The sequence below is a fragment of the Pelodiscus sinensis genome, chromosome 4 (assembly GCF_052426305.1).
Source record: "Pelodiscus sinensis isolate ZL-2025 chromosome 4, ASM5242630v1, whole genome shotgun sequence".
NCBI lineage: Eukaryota > Metazoa > Chordata > Testudines > Trionychidae > Pelodiscus > Pelodiscus sinensis.
In genome coordinates, this window is record NC_143055.1 from 4,540,211 (window position 1) to 4,563,674 (window position 23,464).

Below are 23,464 nucleotides of genomic sequence, written 5' to 3' on the forward strand. Positions count from 1 at the left end.
TTCCCTACTGTAAGTTGTGCAAAACACCCCCCCCAATTTGCTTAAATGGAAGTCAGCCTCAGGAAAAAAAATCCCCGCTTTAAGTTGTTTCGCTGTAAGTCCAAGTTTTTTGGAACGTATCTTCACAGAGCCTGTGCCCATTATGGCCCACGAAACCTGAATTTTTCAGCAGTTCCAATCACTTTCTATGGGGCACTGATGTCTGATTCTGCAACAAACTGGACAGTCTATGGCAGCATGGAATGCAGACAACTATTCAAGATTGTAACAGCTTGGGGAAATCAAATATTCTGAGTAGATTCACAGGTTTGTAGTTATTTCCTAAAATAATTATTCCAGTTCCTAAAATAGCTATTCTCATACCCTATTCCTTCTAACTTCTGCCCAATCTATAATTAGCAGTGGGGTCAAGTATTGGTACAACACAGAAAAACAGAGGGACTGGCAGCAGCTTTGAAGATCAGTGTCACACCCCATCTTCTCAGTGCTATGAAGGGGCTGAGGCTCTGTTCTCCTACATGGTTGCTGGCATGCGATGGCTGCAGCACAGTAGATAGATGGTGTTGCCTATAGATATGAGGCTTACTTATATTTATACAGACGTGCAAGTAGGCACTAAAATATTTCCTAAAAGCGAGCTTTAAATAGTCATGTGAGACCTGGTAAAATACAAGTAACCATTTCTGGTCCTCTCTGGTTTAGAATACTCAAGGAGCTGATAGAGGAGATATCAGAAACTTTAGCAATCATCTCTGAAAAATCACGGAAGTCGGGAGAGATGCCAGAAGACTGGCAAAGGACAAAGAGAGTGCCCATCTATAAAAAGGGAAATAAGAACAACCCAGGAATCTACAGACGAGTCAGACAATGGAGCAAATAAATAAGGCAGTCAACTGCAAACCTCTGGAAGATAATAAGGTGATAGGGAACAGTCAGCATAGATTTGTAAAGAACAAATCATGTCAAAACCATCTGATAGGTGTCTGAGATAGGATAACAAGCCTTGTGGGTAAAGGAGAAGTGGTGGACATGGTATACCTAGACTTTAGTAAGGCATTTGATACGGTCTTGCATGACCTTCTTATAATAAATTAGGATAATAAAAACTAGATGGGGCTGCTATAGGGTGGGTGCATAACTGGCTAGATTAATAACCACTCTTTGAGAATGGTTATTAATGGTTCACAATCATGCTGGAAGGGCATAACAAATTGGGTTCTGCAGGGGTCTGTTTTGGAACTGGTTCTGTTCAATAGGTTCATCAACGATTTAGATATTGGCATAGAGAGTACGCTTATTAAGTTTACAGATGATACCAAGCTCGAAAGGGTTGAAACTGCTTTGGAGAATAGGGTCATAATTCCAAATGATCTGGACTAATTGGAGAAATGGGTTGAGATAATAGGATGAAGTTTATTGATGACAAATGCAAAGTACTCCACTTAAGAAGGAATAATCAGTGTCACACTTACTGAATGAGAAATGACTGTCTTGCAAAGAGTTCTGCTGAAAGAGATCTAAGGGTCATAGTGGACCACAAGATAATATGGATCAGCAATGTGACACTGATGCAAAAAAAGCCAACATGGTTCTGGGAGGCATGAACAGGAGTGTTGTGAGCAAGACACAAGAAGTCATTCTTCCTCTCTGCTCTGCGCTGATTAGGCCTCAATTGGAGCACTGCGTCCAATTCTGGGCTCCACATTTCAAGACAGACGTGGAGAAACTGGAGAAGGTCCAGAGAAGAGCAACAATAATTACTAAAGGTGTAGAAAACATGACTTATGGGGGAAGATTGAAAAAGACTGAGAGGGGACAATAGCAGTTTTCACTGGAATAAATTGCCTAGGGAGGTTGTAAAATCACCATCACTGGAGATATTTAAGAGCAGGTTGGACAGACATCTATCAGGAAGAATTCAAATGATGCTTGGTCCTGCAGTGAAGGCAGGGGACTGGACTTGATGACCTCTTGAGTACCCTTCCAGTTCTAGTGTTCTATGATTCTACGATAAGTCTTGCAGCACCTTAAAGGCTAACAAAACATGTAGATGAAGCAAAATACAGGACTGAAACGTGATTTGTCCTTTTCATATGTGTTCATTTTTTTAATTGTATCCTTTGGTAGTGACTATTTTCTTCCACTATTTCATCTGAGGAAGTGGGTCTGGCCCACGAAAGCTCATCACCTAATAAACCATCTTGTTAGTCTTTAAAGTGCTACATAGTCCTGTATTTTGCTTCAGCTACACCAGACTAACACAGCTACATTTCTATTACTATAAAACATGTAGATGGTATCATAAGCTTTCTTGGGTACAATCCACTTCTATTTATTTTGAAACTGGACTTTTAATACTCTGAAGGAGAGGGGGAGGGGGGAGAAGGAAGGGAAAAAATAGAGAATTAGAGAAGGTGCAGATTGTTCTTAAGTACCCATTGTTTGGTTGGTTAAGTCATTAGGATGTGGAAGGTAGTGTGGTAGCCAGGTAATGAATGAAGTTAAGTTTCAACGCTTCCCTGTGTATATGGCTTGTGGAATTGGCCTGAAACAACACGGTGACTGAGATCCATTAATGAGTGCCCGGGGAAGGTTAAAATGTTCTCCAACAAGTTTCTGTGTGTTGCCTTGTTGGCTGATTTGTGTCCATTAATTCTCTCTCGTAGAGACTGTCCAGTTGGGCCAATATACATGGCAGAATTATGATTACAGAAATATAGATATGGTACTAGGTGGGGGCATTGTTAATTAAGGGTAATTATAAAAAGGGTAGCAGGATAATTTTAGATTAGGCATACAGAAATGATTATACCCATGTTGCTCATGTAGGGACAGTTTAACCCCCAAATGCATCATTTCCTTTTAGAATGAGAGTATCAGTACAGCGTCTGGTTAGTTTGTAATGCCTGTTTGCTTAACCACCTATTTTATAGTAAATACAAGTTTTTAATTTCATCACTTACTATGTCATTTGCAGCTCTTCACTGAATTATCGGAAACAACCCTGGAGGCTCAAACCTTAAGGAATTCAACTTGCTTTGATTCCTTATTTTTACATTACTAATTGGGAACACACACATTTAAGCTTCCAATGAGGGATAGGATGATCCTGGGGAAAGACTTAGGGATACGGATGCAAGAGCAGGAAGGGGATTATGTATTCAAGGAGCAAGAGTCCGAAGGGTTGTGTGTTACACACTCGTGTATTTTACATTCTCTACTGGCAATAATTATTCAACTTCAGGGGAGCAACATCAGCAGAGAACTCGGCTTCTAATAAGTAGAAAAAAGCAGCAAGAAAATTCAAAACGTAGTGGGATTTTCAATATGGCCCAAGATTTTAATGAGACAATCTTTATAATCAGTTATTTAAGTCTCTGACATGGGACTTGTGTGTTCATTGTCAGCCAGTATATATGTCAGAGCACAATTCCACAATGGCAGCCAAAATACCTATTTAATGAACTCTTTTCCATTTTTCAAATGAAGTGCCCATGAAAGGCATCCGACTATAACTCCTAATAAGTGAAGGCCTGGCAGAACTCTCTCTAATACAGAAAGAGGTAGTTCACTCTGTTCTCATTTAATGTTTGTCCTCTGTGCTAAGCCTGCCAATTGGGATGTGGTCCATAGTTCACAGTGAACCATACTTAGAACTAAGAACAAACTACTAATTTCATATAGTCCACTAAACATCCTTCTCATGAGAACCACCAGCATAGGACAAATATGAGCTGGCAAACTGGATGTGAAATGTCCCAGTTACAACCCCCGGCACCATCCAATCTCCGGGTTTTGATATCACACAAGTACCTCTTCATCGTCGTCATCATCTTCAACATCCAGGATCCCTGAATCCTGTTCAGACATGGGGCTCGTGTTTTTTACCTCCGGATCTGAGCTTGCACAGATATCTTTCTTATATTTCTTTCCACCACCTATCCTGGGATGCTGCGATACAATATTATCCAGGTTTCTTTGCTGCTGGGCCTAGAATGAAAGCAGATTTTTAAAGTTACTGATGACATTCAAAGATGTATTACTTTGGATCAAAAGACGAAATCGTTCAGGAATGCTACAAATATGAGACAAAAACAAAACAAAAACCCACACGCTGGATGGAACTGACAATTTATTTCCCATTTTCTAACCTACATACTCCAAATAAGCAGAAGACTCATTGCAAAACCATTCAGGGGATTATGTAATAATGCAAACGAAGGCATGACCCTTCACAAATCACCATTCCAAACCCATCATGCTGCCATATTGATCTATTTATAACACCGATGGAGAGTATTAGACCACAGGCCATATGGAGACTGTCACAGGATAAATTAAAGGACTGACTTAACTATTGGATATGTTCCTCTATTCAACCCATGTCAACAGAAAGCCCTGCACATCTGGACCCCAGAGATTCCTGAAAGCATTTTTGTGGTACCACAGGAGACTGTAATTGTTCACTGTTAATTTACATGATCTGTAAAGGTACTCAACTGAAAATTCTCTCAGTGGGATAATAACCAGGATTCAGGACTGGAAGGGAGGACCCAGTAGAGAGCCTGTCACAGAAAAACTGCTCTATGGACCCATGACCTTGAGTTTGTTTCCTGGGAAGGATGTTATGCAAAAAGGCACACATCTGTTACCTGAGACTGGGTGTGGATTTTCTTGCTATTAGTGAGCATAATATCTGCAAGAGACAAGTAAATTGCTTGGCCCCAAATGCCAAAATATGTTGGAAGGGGGGTTTAAATTTGAAGTACAAAACTAGGATTATGCATACATACTGTTCTATATCCAACAGCAAAGCCCTGTTTAAACTGCCACAAAAATGCCTTTGCTGCTATAGAAAAACTGAGGCCCGAGATATGGATTGATACTTTGTTACAAGTAGAAATGTATCAGGCGGGCCTAAATGTGAAAAACACGGTGAGATAGACGGGGCTCCCCAAAATGTCTTTCCAAAAAGCGTCTTTGTTTACTGACTTTAATTACAGATTTCCCCTCTTTCTAAAACAGATTTGCCTCATGTCTGCACTGACTCCCTGTGCCAGATTTAATTTCAGCTGATAACTTAGTATTTAACTTCTATGCACCGGTACAAATCCCATTGGCAACACATCGTGAATGGATAAGATACATTCTTCTTTGTTCTGAGTAACTCCTTACACCAGTGGTCACCAACCAGTAGGTCAGGATCTACTGGTAGATCTTGGAGCCTCTGACAGGGGATCCTAACTGGTTTGGCTAAGAGGTTATCAAGCCCAGCACTTCAGCTGTCCCCCCACCTCCTCCAGACGGCTGCACATCTCCTGCCCTTTGCCTTGGAGCGATCCCCTCAGGAGCCTCTGCTTTCTGTGCAGAGCAGGGGAGGGAGAGAAGGGGCGCTGATGTCAAGGTGCCCCCTCTCCCATCCTGTATCCTATCTCCACAGAACAGAGAGGGGGCACAACAGGACTTAGGATGGAGGGAGCTCGCTGGCTACTTTTGGGAGTGGTGCAGGGCCAGGACAGGGGCGAGCTGCCTTAGCCCCACTGCACCATCACCAAGGAGCCACCTGAGGTAAACAGTGCCCAGCTGGTGCCCACATCCTGAAACCCTACCCCAGTCATGAATCCAAATCCCCTGCCTAGTCTTGAGCACTTGTGCATCCAAACGCTGTGCCAGAGTCTGCACCTAGAACCCCATCTGGCACCCCAACTGCCTACCCCAGGCTTAGCTCAGAGCCCCTCTCACACTCCAAATCTCTTAATCGATGACCAAAGCCTACACCCCAACCCTCTGCCCCAGCCTGGTGAAAGGGAGGGAGGATGGAGTGAGCAGAGGCGGGGGCCATGGAGAAGTGGCACAAAGGAGTTGGGGCAATGATGTTTGGCTTTGAAATAGATCTTGGATTGCACTGAAATTCAAAGTGTGATCTCGTGCTTAAAAAGGTTGGTGACCACTGCCTTACACCAACTCAGGAGACACAGAAAGGCCTATGTAACTAAGGTTTCAGTTGCTAGTGTCAACAACGCAGATAGGCCCTCTATGTTAATGCAAGAACCATGAGAAGAGAAAGGGGACGTTTAGATTATTATTTGTTTCTGGAACGTGGCTGTAGGGGGAAGAAAACAGAAGGGTTCCAAACTCCAACTCCAGAGGCACATGCTTTAATTAATGCATTTTGTAAAAGGGTGTAAACTTTCTCTTGTACTGTTTGCAACACCAGACATTGCAGCAGCGTGATACTGTGAGAAACAGGAAAACGAACATGATTAGAAACCAAAAGATTAATTTAATCTATTTCCATTGCCCCAACTGAAGATAAAAATCAGGCTGCAAACAAACTATATAAATAGCAAAAAGGAAATTAGAGGTTTAAAAGAAAAAAATTGAAACCCTCTAAAGTATCAATATCAAAGGAAAAGAATTTACTTTTAAAAGTAGGATTTTTATTTTGACGGTATCTCTAATGTCAGCCCCTTTTTAACACCTGGCAGTACAGAAATTTGCCACAAGCAAAAATAGAGTTATTTAGCCATACTACACAGATAAGGGACTTTAAAGCCCCATGCCACACGACTTTATATTTGATGCACAAAATATACCCAGATCTGCTTTGTGTCATAGGACTGATGTACTTTTATGATGTACCACAATCTGCTCATTCTTAATAGACAAATACAACCCTTCAAATAAAAGGATTTTTTTAAAAATCACAGTTGGCACTGACCATCACTGCATAAAAAGCAGAATGATGGAGTTAAATGCTAAATGCTTGGGAGCTATTTATTGTACTGTGCAGTGGCACAATCTTGACCTCTAGTGGTTGGAAAACAGCAATAATAAAATAATAATAATAATAATAATAATAATAATAATAATAATAATTAGGATAAGCTTCAGTGAGAAAATCATTAGGCTGAGATGCTCAATCAACAGCGAAGGGACAAAAAAAAACAGTAGAGACCTGAGAACAAGGCTAAATGACAGGTCTTAGCAAGACTGTCCTGTCCCAGCAAAAGGCTGTTCATTCGCATCACACCAGGTACATCTTCCTGGGGATTGAGACATAATGAACCACTGGGAAAAGGAGTGACAAATTCTGCATCTAACTCCAGAAGCGCTAATCCACAGAAACCTCTCAATATCCAATAGCGAGGATGAGGACTCAAAACGGGAATATGCTTTTGTTCTTTCCAGCATCCAAGCAAGAAAGATCTGGGACTTGCTTCAGAGAGGCCAAAGTCAGTCAGCTGAATTGAATGAGCTTATAAAGTGAGCCTGATGTAAGTTATACCAAACTCAAGCCTATTGTTTCCATGAAAATATCCCAGGTTAATGGAATCATTTCCCCCCTTGCTCTTAAAAAAAAAAAAAAGGAGTAGAAGCAAAAATTTCTCCCAAAACAAGGTTTCCATGGAACATCTGTCTTTAAAAAAAAATCCTAAAATGGGTGGTTCAAAGAAAAACTATCGGAAATCAGTTAGTGACAACAGTCACAGACGTGGAAAAAATAACTAAATGGAGCCTGCACTTTGCCCTCTATGCTTTACAAGCATTAAGTCAGTTTTAGCATTCAATCGGTTCTGAAATTCAGAAGTACAGGCAGTCCCCGGGTTACATGGATCCGACTTACATCGGATCCCTACTTACAAACGGGGTGAGGCAACCCCGCACTAGCTGCTTCCCCCCAGCAGACCAGGGAGATGCGACGCTAGCGTCCCGCCCCCCAGCAGACCAGGGAGACGCGGAGTGGCTTTTCTCAGCAGACACCTCAGCTTGAGAATAAAGGACTGAGGGAAGTGAGGTGTGGGAGAATAAAACTGAGCTCTGGAGAAATGTTTGGCTAGAGTTTCCCCTACAATATGTACCAGTTCCGACTTACATACAAATTCAACTTAAGAACAAACCTACAATCCCTATCTTGTACGTAACCCAGGGACTGCCTGTAGTGGCAAGAGAGGCCATATTACTCAAAATCTTTCAGAATAGAGATCACGGTCCTACTCCCGCCCACTTATAGGTGAATTTTATTTTTATTTGGATAGTGTGTCACTGATTATTTTTGCTAATAAGCACAAGAGATATTCAGTAATCAGTGAAAACTAGACTGGTCTGAACCAAAATCCTACAGCCAAATGTCTCACCAACAGAAAAAGCCACCCCCCCTCCAAACGTGATGATTCTCAAGTCTGGGAGCTCTAAATCCAGATCCAATCCAAAGCTTTCCTGAAGATCAGTTTGCTTGAATTTATCCCACTAGAGAAAAAGGAATTCCAGCAGTTAATACAGATCCAAATCCAGCTCGGATTGTTAATATGGTTTTAGTTCAGGGACTAACTCTTACTTCCTTCACTTACAGCAGGAAAACAAAAGCCACCATGTACTTTACACCTAATAAAGCAACACAGCCCTAGCTAACCACTGTGAAGCACATGCCTGAACCGCTGTAGCACTCAGTCTTGCTAACACACTGACATAATGCATTTCAGTTTTGCTAAAGACATTCTCACAGAAATGCTAAAATGAAGCTGAGGATTAGTTTAAAATGTTTGGATCCTCAACGAAACAGATTCTCTTAGATCTGGAATCTAGATGTTCAACTCAAGCTCTATACCGCACATGCCAAAAAAGGTATTTGCTTTTTGTCTGTGTAGTTGGGTTTTTTTTAATCTTGGCAAGACACAGATTGGGCGGAAGTGACCTGTAAGTGAGAAATATCAAATTTACTTGAACTTCTGCAAACTTGGGTGAAGTCACCAAGGTTTTAGTTTCACCTTACGTGAGCGAAAACCAGGGAGAGGCCCAGAGGAAGCTGTTATGGAAAAGTATGAGCTGAACTTCCAAGGAACTGCCCTGCCGCCGCCTCCTTATACACACATGCACACGCATGCACGTTCCGGGTGCGGGCAGGGAGAACGCAGTGCAATGTGTTTGACATTGCACATAAAAGAAGAAAAACGACCCGCATCAGAGGCGCATTTGGATTTTAATGTTCTGTTTCACATAAATGCATCTGTCGGGAGCCCAGCAAAGAGGCACACGTTAGAAACCACATCAAAGTATAGGCGACACCCCAGCGTGACCTCTGAAAACTGGCCTGGGGCCAAGGCGGCGGGCCCTCAAAAAAAATAAAAAAATAAAAATGTACCTTTTGGTGCGGTTTACATGAAAGCACATGCATTTTTCTATTCTGCAAAACTGCCTCTATTACACAGAACTATCAATCTCCATGCTCTCTGCTTTGTGTGACAACAACAAAAAAAAGAGGGTGGTTAAGAAAAAAACATCTATGCACAACACACATTAAATTTAGCAGTCCGTGTCATTTAAATTCCCTTTAAGCATAGTCATTTTCATCTGCTCCCAAGGCCAATTTCATGTGTGGCAGGGGTAGGCCAATTTCATGTGTGTGTACGAACAGCTGTGTAGCTGACTGATCAGGCACACCACAATCCCTCTAAAAGCAGCACCTGTTGGGGGGGAGGTGGGAACGAGACGGCTCAGGTAATGGGATACAGAGCCTACCATCCCCAGGGAGCAGGATCAAATCCAGGTCACTAATGACCTAAGTGTGTGAACCATCAGATGGCCAGTCACTGGTCTCCGGTCAAACAGGTTGGCAGTTTCTGTTCAGTTCCACAGTTTGCAGTGTCCAACTAACTACAAATCACTCACACAACTGACACTAACAATCCTTCTTGGTGGTGGGTTGAGAGAAACCGAAGATGGAAAGGACAAGGAAAATGCCCTATGTTCCAAGGCTTAATGCTTGGCTACCCTGGGGTGTGAAATTAAAACACAAGAGCTATTCCACACTAAATTCCAATGTGACACACTTATTCAGTACTAATTTCCTTTTCTCTGCACAGCTTAAATCACTTCCAAAGCAGATTGCTATTCTGCTACTGCCATTCTTGCCTGTTTCCACGTCCACAAACACTTACAGGTGACACCTCACAGCCAGGACAAAGGAACGTCAGCAGAACAACACGGGGTTGTGCTAAAATTTGCACAGGAGGTGTAAAAGGGAAAGGACAGTTTACACACACACACACCCACACACACACACACACCCTTAACTAGCAGTTCACTTACAAGACTTCAAATTCTGGAGCCCAACTTTGTAATTTTAGCTTCCAGATCAAAACTCTCATGACGAGTAAGACAGCAGGTAAGTGTTCCTACCTGGAAGACTAACAGTGAACCAATGGGTAAAACCATGCATTCCTTTATTCTTTGCCTGACAAGTCCCTAGCAATGTTCTCTCTCCTTTTTAATTGGTTTGCCAGGGCTGAGTCTCCTCTTCACTCCCGTTGCTTCCACCCACCAGTGAAACTGACAATGTTTACTTTAAAATAAAGAATCTACTTAGCTCTTTCCTGATGAGACAATAGATACGGCACAGCAAAGACTGATTTATTATTGAAACATGGCTGAAATATTGTTGTGGTTAGCTTTAGTGGTTTTGATTAGTTACTGAACATTTGCTGCTGTGATTGTTTTATAGACCCCTCTAATGGACTGAGATGTAGAACTTTAAAGAATATCCCCAGGAATGGAATACATACGCCTTAAAATGGTATTAAAAAAGCAGACTAGCTACAGGGGAAGAATGAAGAAAGTTAATAAAAAATGACAACTTGGCTGGCACTCTGCCAATGGACCATTCGAAAGTTATAAAAACCGTCTCCGATCAGATCAAAGCATGTATTATTACTGCAAGGTGTCAACTCAACACATCAACGCAGCTCCTGTTAAGTTTTAACTAAAATCTAGTCACTTGTCAGGATGAGAGCTTTTGCCTCTCTACTTTCTCAGCATAAACTGGTTATCATGGAGCACAATTTGTCCAATGTAAATACGACAAAGTTCACCATCAGTGCAGGAAATGGGGCCCAAGAATGTGATTTTTACTTGATCGCAAGAAAAAGTCTGAAAACCCTACATCTCTGAACAGTTAACAGAATTATTGGAGGTGGTAACTCCAAGGACAGATTCTCCTGCAAGTTCCCACTCTCCTCTTCCACGGTCTTGCTTTTTTTTTTTTTTTTTTAATTAAATAAACCTATGCTACTGACCCTTCGGCGTTTTAACTTCTGCCTCAGCTTACCCATATATAAAATATGGTTACTACTACACACTTACTACTACATAGGGTGTTAATAAGGATTAACTAGTTTATCTTAGCACAGAGTTTTGAAGATTTAAAGCTCTTTATAACCACTGAATACTGCTAACCTCCTCTCTGGGACATTTACTGTAGTACAGCATGTGGGGAGAATGATTTTCATGAGACTCACACAAATGCTAGCTGTAGTCCTCAGAGAACAGATTCTACACTACACTTATGAAGTACCTCTCAGTCAAAGGGAGCAACCTAGAACCACAAGTCAACCTAGAATGGGCTTAAAGAAAAATGAGATAAAAAAAAGAGTCTTTTTTCCAAAGAAGCTATGGAGAGTTATATCCACTGATGATCCCCCAAGAATAAGCCACCTGTATATGTGCATCAGATGTAACCAGGCTAACGTTATGTAATTAAGCAGTGTGCTTATTATACATATGCAAATGGAATAGGGGAACAGAGAGCCCAAATTTGTTTACTGCGTGAATAAGCAGACCTGAAACAGAAGCAGAGGCAATGCTTCATCAGATTTCTCAGACATACAATTTAACAGGAACAGAATTGGTTGCTGGAGAAAAATACCCTGACAATGTAAATATTCAGAGCTATGGTTTCTTTTCAACCCAAAAGCCTCAAGTTGTTGCTTTATTATCCAGAGCCCCGCTCTAAAGTCAGCACAGAAGTAACAGAGGCTGTATTATGACACACACACACCCCTTAAAATAACCTGGTGCCCCCCTGCAACTCCATGTTGGGTCAGGACCCCGAATTTGAGAAATGCTGGTCTCCCCCATGAAATCTGAATAGTATAGGATCAAAGCACACCAAATACCAGTTTAGAAGGTCCAGGATATGTTTTTCACGGCCATTAGTTTGGTAGGGCTAAGGTCCTATATAAAATAGATGGAGGAGAAAGGATAGGTTAAATGTTTTCTTCTCCATAATGGACTATCAACAGCCTTGTATGTACCACTGGGCTTAAATGTGCTCCTGATTAAGGATGCTAAGTATTGACTAACTGAATAGCCGATGCATTTTTGCATCGACAATTCGATTAGTCAATAGGGCGGCTCCGCCTTTGAAGTGTGACAACAACTTCAAAGGCGAAAGCGCCACATGGAGCCAGAGGTCAGCTGCCCCAGCTGATGCCAGGCTCTTCACAGCGTTTCAAAGCAGCAGCACCACATGAAGCTTGGGATCAGCAAGGGAATCCCTAGCTGATCCTGGACTCCATGCACCTCATGCAGCCTGGGGACGCCCCAGCTGGTCCTGGGCTGCACACACGTTTCAAAGTGGCAGCGCCGCATGGAGCCCAGAGTCTGGCTCCAGGCTTCAAATGGTACTGCTGCTTTGTAGTATATTATTCTCTTCCCTCCTCCTTGCTGCCTCTTTCTGATAGAGACAGCAAAGGAGGAGGGGGGCGCGGAAGCAACTAGTCAACTATCCTGTCGACTATCCGATAGGCATTTGCTTATCGGATAGGTGACTAGTCCTTCACATCCCTACTCCTGAAAGGACAAATGGAAAAACCTTTTTCATCGGAACCACTGCAAAGAAAATATCCAGACAGGAGGTCTGGCTTTCGGAGCGTGAGGGCAGCAGAGTGAAATCTCAATTCAAGGGTTCAACCTCTCTCTTTAAAAGGCTACTGAGCAAACATGCTGTCTCCCTTCCACAGCCCTTAAGTCTTGCTGTTGTCTAAGCACTCATATTACACCTATGCACAAACTCAGCAGCATGCAGCCAAAGTACCGCCAAGGCAATTTGTTTTTCCATCATTAGCATTAGAAGAGACATCCCCCTCCTCCCCCGTCTTGGAGCAGTGCTTCTTAGACTGGAATCCACACAATTCAACATTTTGGAGCCTTCAGGCATTCTACCTGGAAGCAGTATCTGCCAACTCACACTGGCAGGAATAATTCCTGCCTCAATCCTCTTTCTTTAGGGTTGCTAGTACAACTCAAAGCTTTTCCATTCAAGCTTCCACTATTTAGCAAGTTTATTGAAATTAAAAAATAGAGATTCCTTGCAAAAGCTCTCTCAGAAGGTTGGAAGATGCTTCTGAGAATGTTCTTCAGGGCCAGGACTGCCTCTACCTAATACAATGAGCCCCAGTTCCGTGCAGGTTTAAAAAAAATGACTATAGTAGAACCTCAGAGTTACAAACTGGGCTATCAACCAGTCACCTCACTTGGAACCAGAAGAATGCACTCAGACAGCAATGGAGACAAAAGCAAACACAGTACAGTGCTGTGTTAAACATACACTACTAAAAAATGGAAAAGTTCAATAAAAAGATTTGACAAGGTAAGGAAACTGTTTTTGTACTTGTTTCATTTGGACTAAAATGGCAGCACTTTTCTTCTGCATAGTAAAGTTTACAAGCTGTATTAAGGCAGTGTTCAGTTGTAAACTTGTGAAAGAACAACCATAACATTTTGTTCAGAGTTATGAATAACCTCTATTCCCGAGGTGTTTGTAACTGAGTTTCCACTGTATTCTAGGTCAGTGTTTCTCAACCTTCTTTTTTTTTTTTTTTTTAAATAAAGTACCCCTTTTTCCCCAAAAAATTTTAAGTTCCCCCAGTACATACAGTTTTCAGATAGACAATTTTTTTCTACCATTGCACCACTTTTGTTTAACCAACTTAATCGTAGCTGGGCGGACGATGAAATTTTTGGGTGTAAAAACCAAAAAATAGCAAAGCGCTGTAAAAACAAACAAAAATTCTGTTCTCCAAATTTTGGTTGGGTTGACGTGCCCCCTCCCGCCCCGGACTTCTCTCGAGTACCCCCTACAGGTACGCGTACCATTGGTCGAGAAACACTGGTCTAGGTAGATAGCTCCTTTTGCAAATTGGGTATACTAAGATGCAAAACTTGAGTGACTCACTCAAGGCTCAAGGCACAAGGCAAATCTGAGAGAAACCCAGATTTAGAACTCAGCCGTTACTAGGTCTCTGGCCTGTGATTATGTCGATAAACTATTCTGGCCATCAAAAAATGTGTTATTCAATTAAGTTTCTCTCATATCTTGACCACTCCTGGTTTTGCTTGTTTTATTTTAAAGCTGAGTTTTCTCGGAGATCTTCAAAGCTGCGATTCTTCGCACACCCTCTGTGTGCCTTGTCTAGAGCTTCAGATAAGTTTCCTTTTGAGATCCTGTTTTTGTTTCCATGTGTCAGTCTGGTTTTGTTCTTTCCTTAAAAAAAGTCTGAGAAAGTGACGGAAGACAATATTTCGCATGCCTCTTGGACAGTCCTGATTATCATGAGGCAGAGAAAGATATGTCTGGATAGGAGAACTATTTAAGGATGACGCCTTGAGAAGTAAAGTCCTGGACAAAATGAATGAGATATTGTCTGGCCTTTCTCCAAAGCAGCCTACAAGTCTGATAAGTGGGCAAGGAAGTTCTGGGAGGGAGAGGCTCTTCAGCATAGTTAAGTAAAAGTTCCCACACCATCTAGAGTGTGTGTCAGAGATATCATGTGATGATCTGAGAACAGGTTCCACAGCTAGTCTTGAGCAGCATCAAGCTCCCATGAAATACAGTTAGCGAGAATGATGATGATCTCTTCCACCCTCACACCATAAAAGTTACACATTTTGCAGGATACGTCCTTACCAACGGCTCTTGGTACAACATGGTTAATGTTTTTCCTTCCTCTTTGCATTAGTGGTTCATCAGCTCCATTAATTACCCATGACATGTATCTGACGAAGTGGGTCTTTGCCCATAAAAGATTATGCTCCAATAAATCTGTTAGTCTACAACAGTGGTCTCCAACCTTTTTGAGCATGAGATCACAAACTTAAAGTGCAATCCAAGATCTACCTGAAATATAAATACCCTTGCCCCACCTCCTTCCCACGCTTTCTCCAGGGCTCCACCCCTGCTCACTCTATCCTCCCTATTTTGCCCATCCTCACTCACTTTCAGCAGGCTGGGGCAGAAGGTTGGGGTGAAGACTCTGGTCTTGGATTAAGGGATCTGGAGTGTGAAAGGGGCTCTGAGCTGAGCTTGGGGCAGGCAGTTGGTATGTAGGGGGGTCTAAGTGCAGGCTCTGGTGTGGCATTTGGATGCAGGAATGCTCAGGGCTAGGACAAAGGTTCGGGATGCAGGAGGGGGTTCTTGACAGGGGTAGGAGTTTGGGATGTGGGTGCCAACTGGACACTGCTGGTGGCTCCTGGTTGCTGGTGCAGTAGGGCTAAGGGAGGCTCACCCCTCTCCTGGCCCTGGCCCACTCCCTAAAGCAGCCAGCAACTCCATCCCATGTCCTGTTGTGCCCCCTCTCTGCTCTGTGAAGAAAGGATACAGAGCGGGAGAGGGGCACCTGGACATCAGCACCCTTCCTCTCCCTCCCCTGCCCTGTACAGTGGGAGGGGCAGCTCCAAGGCAAAGGGCAGGAGATGAGCAGCAGTGAGGGGAGGGGCATCTGAAGTGCTAGCACTTGATAGCCTCCGGGCCAAACTAGTCAGGATCACCTGTAAGAGGCTCCAAGGTCTACTAGTAGATCCAGATCTACTGGTTGGTGATCACTAGTCTACAAGGCGCCACAGGACTTCTCATTTTTGTTTTTAAATATGTGCAATTAAACTAAATGTTGATCTCATGATCTTCTTTAGCATTTGTTTATCATCGATGCGTTTTTTGTGATGGTACTGCCCAGAACGGCATGCCGTCACCCATTTTCCCAGCCCACAGAAAGGGAATGGGAATTCCCCCGTGAATACCAGCACCTGTTTTCCTGGAGCGGCTTAGTTCCTGACAGAAGCCTGCTCAAGAAGTGCAGCGCTTTCTCTTCCGGCTCCCAGAGCAGTGCTGTGGCTCTTAAGGAGCCACCAGCATTTTTTTTTTTTTTATATAAACTCGACAAGTTTACCTCAGAGTACTAGCACCTTCTCTCTCTCACACACACACACACACACACACACACACACACTCTATTATCCTTACTTATTTGTAGTCTACTTCTGCAGCACCATTTGTAAGACTGTTACTAGGGGTTCCACAAAATTCTTCGAGTTTAAAAGTGTTCCGTGGCCAAATAAAATTGGGAAACACTGATGTAGACTATCCCTAACTTGTATTAAACCTGCTCTTGAAAAATCTTGAACAATGGAGATTCTTGCAGTGATCAAGGCCCGTTTCTTCTTGTCCCATCTTCAGTGGTGAAGGAGAACAATTTTTTTCCTCTCCTCCTTGAAATAATCGTTTATGTACTTGAGAACTGATATGTCTGGGGACATATTCCCAGTGCCTTTAGCCTCAAATCAATCTGTGTCAAATGAACGCTTCAGCTGTGTGTTAATCCACTTCTTGCTGTCTTCATATCAACACTGAAAGTCTTTCTGGAACATAAGTTTTAGCCAAACAATACCGGGGATTCAATAGAATGGTAACTAGGTGAAACAATGCTCTGTGTTATGGAGGTCAGACTCAATTATCTAATAGCCCCTTTTGTCCTTAAACTCTATGAATCTATGAAAGAGGTTTATAATTCAGTTGTTACATTATGCCTATCTGAGGTGAAAAAATATTGTATACAAAGATAATAATTATGGTTACAATAAACCACACACCTCTTTAGGCATAACAGACTTTTGATACTAATTATCCCCCAATTGCTACAATAGCCATAACTTGGAAAAAATGAAATAAAAAACATAGGAAGAAAAATAATGAGAGAAATAAGGAGCATCTCCTTCTCCAAACAGGTTGGCTACAAGGAATGTTTAGTGGCATTCTTTTTTCGTTATAAAAATCTCTCATGCAGAAGAACAGTACGACAGTATCTGAGAGGATCTAATTTTTGTTTGACTCATTTCATTTAAAAACCGTAGTGGGTTTGAAAGGTAACATATCCTATTAGATTCACCTATTTTTGAAACATTATTTATGAAAGTTTAAACAGTCTAGGTTTTTTTAGAAGGAATACCAGAAGAAAAATGGCAGAACATTCATAATTATTATCGCATTATCTATCTCTTTCCACACTACTCAATCAGACCTTCAAAAACAATTGTCTCTCTAAGAATGAATGTGTGCCCTCAACATTCTGAAAAAGTATCAGCCTTATCAAATAATGTTTCCAAGAGAAACATCTTCCCTTAAATTGGTATAAGGTATATAATTTGTATTTCAAATATTACAATTTTTTTCAACTATGCAACCTGGTGAATACATGTGGGTAACCCAAGACTTGAAATTAACTTAGACTACCCTTGTAAGTTAACTTCAACTTTAAAAGCGGCGAGGAGTCCTGTGGCACCTTGTAGACTAATAGAAGTGTTGGAGCATAACAACATGGAGATGCACTACATGCATCTGACGAAGTGGGTCTTTGCCCACGAAAGCTTATGCTCCAACACTTCAGTTAGTTTATAAGGTGCTACAGGACTCCTCGCCGCTTTTGCAAATTCAGACTAATACGGCTACTCCTCTGATACTTTCAACTTTAACAATTTCTCCTCATTCAAAAGTTGTAATACTTGTGGAAGAATTCATTGGAGCTATTCACATTTTAAAAAGTATGAGTTCACCATCTATCCTCCAGTTTCAAATAATTCTCATTAAGAATCACAATGCAACTGCCAGTTATTTACTGGGCATGTTCTGCCCTCTACAGGCTAATATGGAAACAGAATAGAGAAGTATATTTTAATTATTTCAGCAATGCTATAGATGTGCATGGTTCTTCACAAATACAAGACAACATGGTTCCTGTCCCTGAAAAGTTAATACTTTAACCCTGAAAAGATTGATTTTCTTGTCTAGATGAGGAGCAGTTCCTTTTCTTTTCAAGTCACAGATGTTTCAGCTAAAATATTAGAACTTGTTCCATCTACAATGCAACTAAAACTTTCTATATCAAAACCTCAACATGAAAAGTTTCTACTCCTTTGGGGGTGAAAGTCTGGCTCCATAGAAGTTGGTGGGAATTTTGCCATTAACTTCAATGGAGCCAGGATTTCACTCCTGATAGTTAGCTATGCAGAGTATTAAAATAGGAGAGGAATAGATGAACACTGGACAGAATCCAATCTATTTTACAATTCTACAGTGTCAAGTTAAATCCACCTTTTGTCTCACCTCAAAAATCCAGACTGTCATGAGAATAGTACAATCACAAATATGGTATATACTGACAGCAAACTGATAAGATCTTGTTCATTGTTAGAATTGTTAGAATACAGTGATCCTATCTTATAAGCATTCTAGCCATTGATTGATCTTACCAGTATCTCCATTTTGGCTAAAACAAGAAATCAGTCACAGACCAAAGACATGATAATGTTGTGTGACCATTTTTACTTGTTTACTTTTAAAAAGCATTATATGCAGCTATTTCAATCCACTGTGTTACTTCTAACTCTTTTAAATGTAGGTATTTATATACAATAGCCTGATTTTTCAAGTCTCCTCAGCACTTTGAGTTCCCATATGACTTCTGTGGTATTTGAGAGTGCCTTCCAAGTATGAAAGCCAAGGTACTTTAACAGGCACTAAGAAATGACATTTTGGGACATGCGTTGTAGCCATTTTTGGTGTCACAGTCAAACTTTGCAGTTCCCTGCCAGTGCTATGTAAAAGATTTAAAAAGAACAATAATATAGTTTGAACATACTATATCCATTTCTATTTCATAAAATCTGTTTAAAACCCATGAGAACATGACTATGCATAAAAGAAATAGATCTCCACAAATTAAACACATATTGCATTCGCTAACTTTCTCTCTCAAACACACACACATACGTATATATTACATATTGGAGTTTTCTTTAAATGTAGTATTATTCATTACTTGTACAGGACTAATGGTGAAGTAGGATTTAAACTGACAGACAGAGATTGATCATTTAGAACGGGGGTGGGGAACTCTTTTTGGGGTGAAGGGCCGCACACAAATGTGAGACAAAAAACAGAACAAAAACCCACTGCTGTGGCCCCTGACTAAGGAGAAAGACACTCCCCACATTCCCCTGCCTGTGGGGACAGCCTAGTAGATTTTGTGTGCTCCAGCCCTGTGGTGGGGAAGGCAGGGAGCCCTGAGCTTTGGGGGCCAGATCCAGGAAAGCCGGGAGTTGCATCTGGCCCTTACAGTCCCCACTCCTGATTTAAAAAAAAAAAAAATTAATGGAGATTGCCTACCTCCTAGAACTGGAAGGGATGACCTTGAAAGGTCATTGAGTCCAGTCCCCTGCTTTCACAGCAGGACCAAGTACCATCCCTGACAAATTTTTGCCCCAAATCCCTAAATGGCCTCCACAAGGATTGAACTCACAACCCTGGGTTTAGCAGGCCAATGCTCAAACCACTGAGCTATCCTTCCCCCCATATACCAATTTAGAACTTGGAATATAGTCTGTCTTCCTAGCAAAGACTAATAGTAGCTCGGACATGTGTTGCCTTCCCAACCTGTGACCTATATGTACAATAAAGCCATATAATTTGTGTAAGGCCAATAGCGTGAACGCAGGTAAACGCAGATCTTCTCAAACCTGTACACTTAGCTACTTTCCTAACTCACCTTTCAGAGAGCAAATAAAAGAAGCCTGGTTTTCAAATCTCCAGACTACTTAAATGGCATTTCTGTTGCAGCAGATTTAAAACATACAAAAGAAACAACTTCACACAACGTACAGTAAAACTGTAGTGCTTCTTGCCAAGTGATGTTGCAAAGGCCAAAGGTGTAACCACATTTAAAACGGAATTAAATAAGTCCATGAAGGATAGGTCCCTCAATGTCTTAAATGTTCCTCTTTGGAACACCCCTTCAGGGAGTAGAAGGCTGCTCTCAAATCCCCCCTCGCTCTTCTCTTCTGTAGACTAAATACACCCAAATCCCTTAGCCTCTCCTCATAAGTCATGTGCTCCAACCCCTAACATGGCACACAGGACAGCAACTCAACCTGGAAGCATTTTTCAAAGCTTAAATTTCACAAGAAAAATCTGCATTTAAAAAAAGCTGCATAAAGAGGAGAAAGGGAGAACTAGTTTCAGATGTGCTGTGTTTTTGTTTTGTATTTCACACTTGTAAAGCTCCTACGAATGGTTTAGATTTAAAGAATTAAGTTTAAAACCTAGTTTGATCCAAAAAGTGTCATGTTTAGTGCTATTGAATACTAAACACCTTCCTTCCTGAAAAGCTATATTCATGAAGCTTTCCAATATATTGATCTCTCAATCACTACATCATCTGACGTTGAACTGTTCATGATGTGTACTCTGCTTGTCTGAGTTAGATTAAGTTCCTTAAGGAATCTGTCCTATCGCGACAACTCTCCTGCCCCCCAATCCCACGAATATGATTCAGTTCTGTCGAGATCTGGAGGCCTATTTTCACCGCCTCCGCCTAAAGGAATATTTCCACACACTGATGCACAACACATTGACACCCTCTAGAATCTCTACTCTACACTGATGACATCATCATCATATGGACCAATAGGAAAGAGACCTTTGAAGAAGTTCAGAGGGATTTCAACAACCTACACCCCACAATCAACCTTTGCCTGGATCAGTCCTCATAAGAGATCCACTTTCTTGACACTACAGTACAATTATATGACGGACACATTTCCACCACCTTATACCGGAAATCTACCACCGCTACACTTACCTTCATGCCTCTAGCTACCATCCAAGACACATTTCTCAATCTACTGCTTACAGCCAAGCCCTAAAATACAACCAGATTCGCTCCAATCCCACAGACAGAGACAAACAGCTACAGGATCTATATAGAGCATTCTTAAAACTGAAATACCCACGCAGAAAAGTAAAACAACAGATCGACCGAGCCAGAAGAGTACCCAGACATGAACTACTTCAAGACAGGTCAAGAGGAGAAAACAGAGTTCCACTTGTCAAACTATAGTCCACAACTTAAACCCCTCCAACACATCAACAATCTACAACCTATTCTGGAAAATGACCCCTCACTCTTACGGGCCTTGGGGGAAAGGCCAATCTTCACCTACAGACAATCCCCTAACCTCAAACAAATTCTTTCATGTAACCATGCAGCACACCTACATCATAATCATCCAGGAACCCACCCCAGCAATCAGCCCCGGTGCCAACTCTGTCCACACATCTACACAAGCGATTTCATCATGGACCCAACCACATCAGCCACTACATCAGCAGCTCATTTAACTGCACATCCACTAATGTGATCTATGCCATCAAATGCCAGCAATGCCCCTCTGCCATGTATATCAGCCAAACTGGAGAGTCTCTACGGGAAAGAATTATTGAACACAAATCAGTCATAGAATCATAGGACTGGAAGGGACCTCAAGAGGTCATCGAATCCAGTCCCCCGCCCTCAAGGCAGGACCAAGCTCCATCTACACCATCCCTGACAGATGTCTATCTAACCTGTTCTTAAATATCTCCAGAGAGGGAGATTCCACCACCTCCCTTGGCAATTTATTCCAATATTTGACCACCCTGACAGTTAGGAATTTTTTCCTAATGTCCAATCTAAACCTCCCCTGCTGCACTTTAAGCCCATTACTCCTTGTCCTGTCCTCAGAAACCAAGAGGATCAAATTTTCTCCTTCCTCCTTGTGACACCCTTTTAGATATTTGAAAACCGCTATCATGTCCCCCCTTAATCTTCTTTTTTCCAAACTAAACAAGCCCAGTTCATGAAGCCTGGCTTCATAGGTCATGTTCTCTAGACCTTTAATCATTCTTGTCGCTCTTCTCTGTACCCTTTCCAATTTCTCCACATCTTTCTTGAAATGTGGCGCCCAGAACTGGACACAGTACTCCAGCTGAGGCCTAACTAGTGCAGAGTAGAGCGGCAGAATGACTTCACGAGTTTTGCTTACAACACACCTGTTGATACAACCTACAATCATATTTGCTTTTTTTGCAACAGCATCACACTGTTGACTCATATTCAACTTGTGGTCCACTATGACCCCTAGATCCCTTTCCGCCATGCTCCTTCCTAGACAGTTGCTTCCCATCTTGTATGTATGGAACTGATTGTTCCTTCCTAAGTGGAGCACTTTGCATTTCTCTTTATTAAACCTCATCCTGTTTACCTCTGACCATTTCTCTAACTTGCTAAGGTCATTTTGAATTATGTCCCTATCCTCCAGTGAAGTCGCAACCCCACCCACATCCGAAAAGGCAACACACAGAAACCTGTTGGAGAACACTAACTTGCCCAGGCACTCATTAATGGATCTCCTACTCACTGGGCTGTTTCAGGCCAATTCCACAAGCCAAATACACAGGGAAGTGTTGTAAATGAAATTAAGTTCCAAGTTTGGGAGCCATCAAAAAGGTATGAATAAAGACATTACGTGGCTAGCACACTACCTTCTACATCCTAATGACTTAACCAACTAAACAATGGGTACTTAGCGAAGGTGCAGATTTTTCTTATCAGCTTCTTATAACTTTAACACTAACTCACTATTTCCCCTTCTCCCCATCCTCTATTTATTTTTGGATCTGGACTTTTAATATTCTATTCATCTGAAAAAGTGGGTTGCACCCACAAAAGCTCATGAGACCATCTACATGTTTTGTTAGTCTTTAAGGTGCTGCTAGACTATTCGTTGTATACGTTCGTCCTTTAGGAGGTTTTCTTTCAAAGTGGCCTTCCCTTTGTAAGAAGCAGACATTTCATGTGCTGTCTAATCACACTGTAGTTAATAGTATTTGGCATTTACATAGTACCTTTCAGCCAAGGATCTCTCACGTCCACTGGTGAAAGACAGCTTCTGAGCCACAGAGCTTTTTCTCTTTTACCAACAGAAGTTGGTACAATATTGCCTCATGCACCCTGTTCCTATCGTTTATTTTGGTCTTTTAAATTTTGACTTGCCTCCAACTCTACAGGTTTAAATACAGATTAGCATGAATTAGCGAGAATCTACATGTATTTCCCATTCTACCCTGGGCTCACTCCGAGATCTTGAGCAAATCTTTCACCTCTTCTGTGTTTGTCTTCTTGGGTGAAATCCTGGTCATACTGAAATCAATGGGAATCTTTCTTCAAAACAAAAGCTCAAAAGCTGGTGTCGCAGCAACAGAAGTTGGTCCAACAAAGGGTAGAACCTCTCTTGCCTTGTGTGTCTGACAGCCTGGGACCAACAGCTACCCCACCACAATCGATTAAATCAACAATAGCTTTCACAGAACGTATAACTAGAAAATTAGCATCTCCTTGACATCTCTAATAAAAGTTTTATAACCCTCCTACATGTGGCACTCAGCTCTAACACACGTTAGTAGGACTAAAGCCCTTAACGACATTTCATTGTATATAGTAGGTTTCATCATTGGAAAAGATAGACTGGTTCCTATTACTAA

At 41.7% G+C, this 23,464-nt stretch overlaps 1 protein-coding gene across 5 annotated transcripts in view; it reads right to left on the reverse strand.

Annotated features, from left to right (window-relative positions):
• The window catches only part of EXOC6B (exocyst complex component 6B), a 461,000-nt gene that overhangs the window by 242,566 nt on the left and 194,970 nt on the right, over positions 1 to 23,464 (reverse strand). For all 5 annotated transcript variants that reach the window (XM_075931045.2, XM_075931047.2, XM_075931048.2 and 2 more), the window contains exon 7: positions 3,814 to 3,990. In XM_075931045.2, coding sequence (XP_075787160.1) covers positions 3,814 to 3,990 — 177 coding nt within the window. The remainder of the gene's footprint in view (positions 1 to 3,813; positions 3,991 to 23,464) is intronic.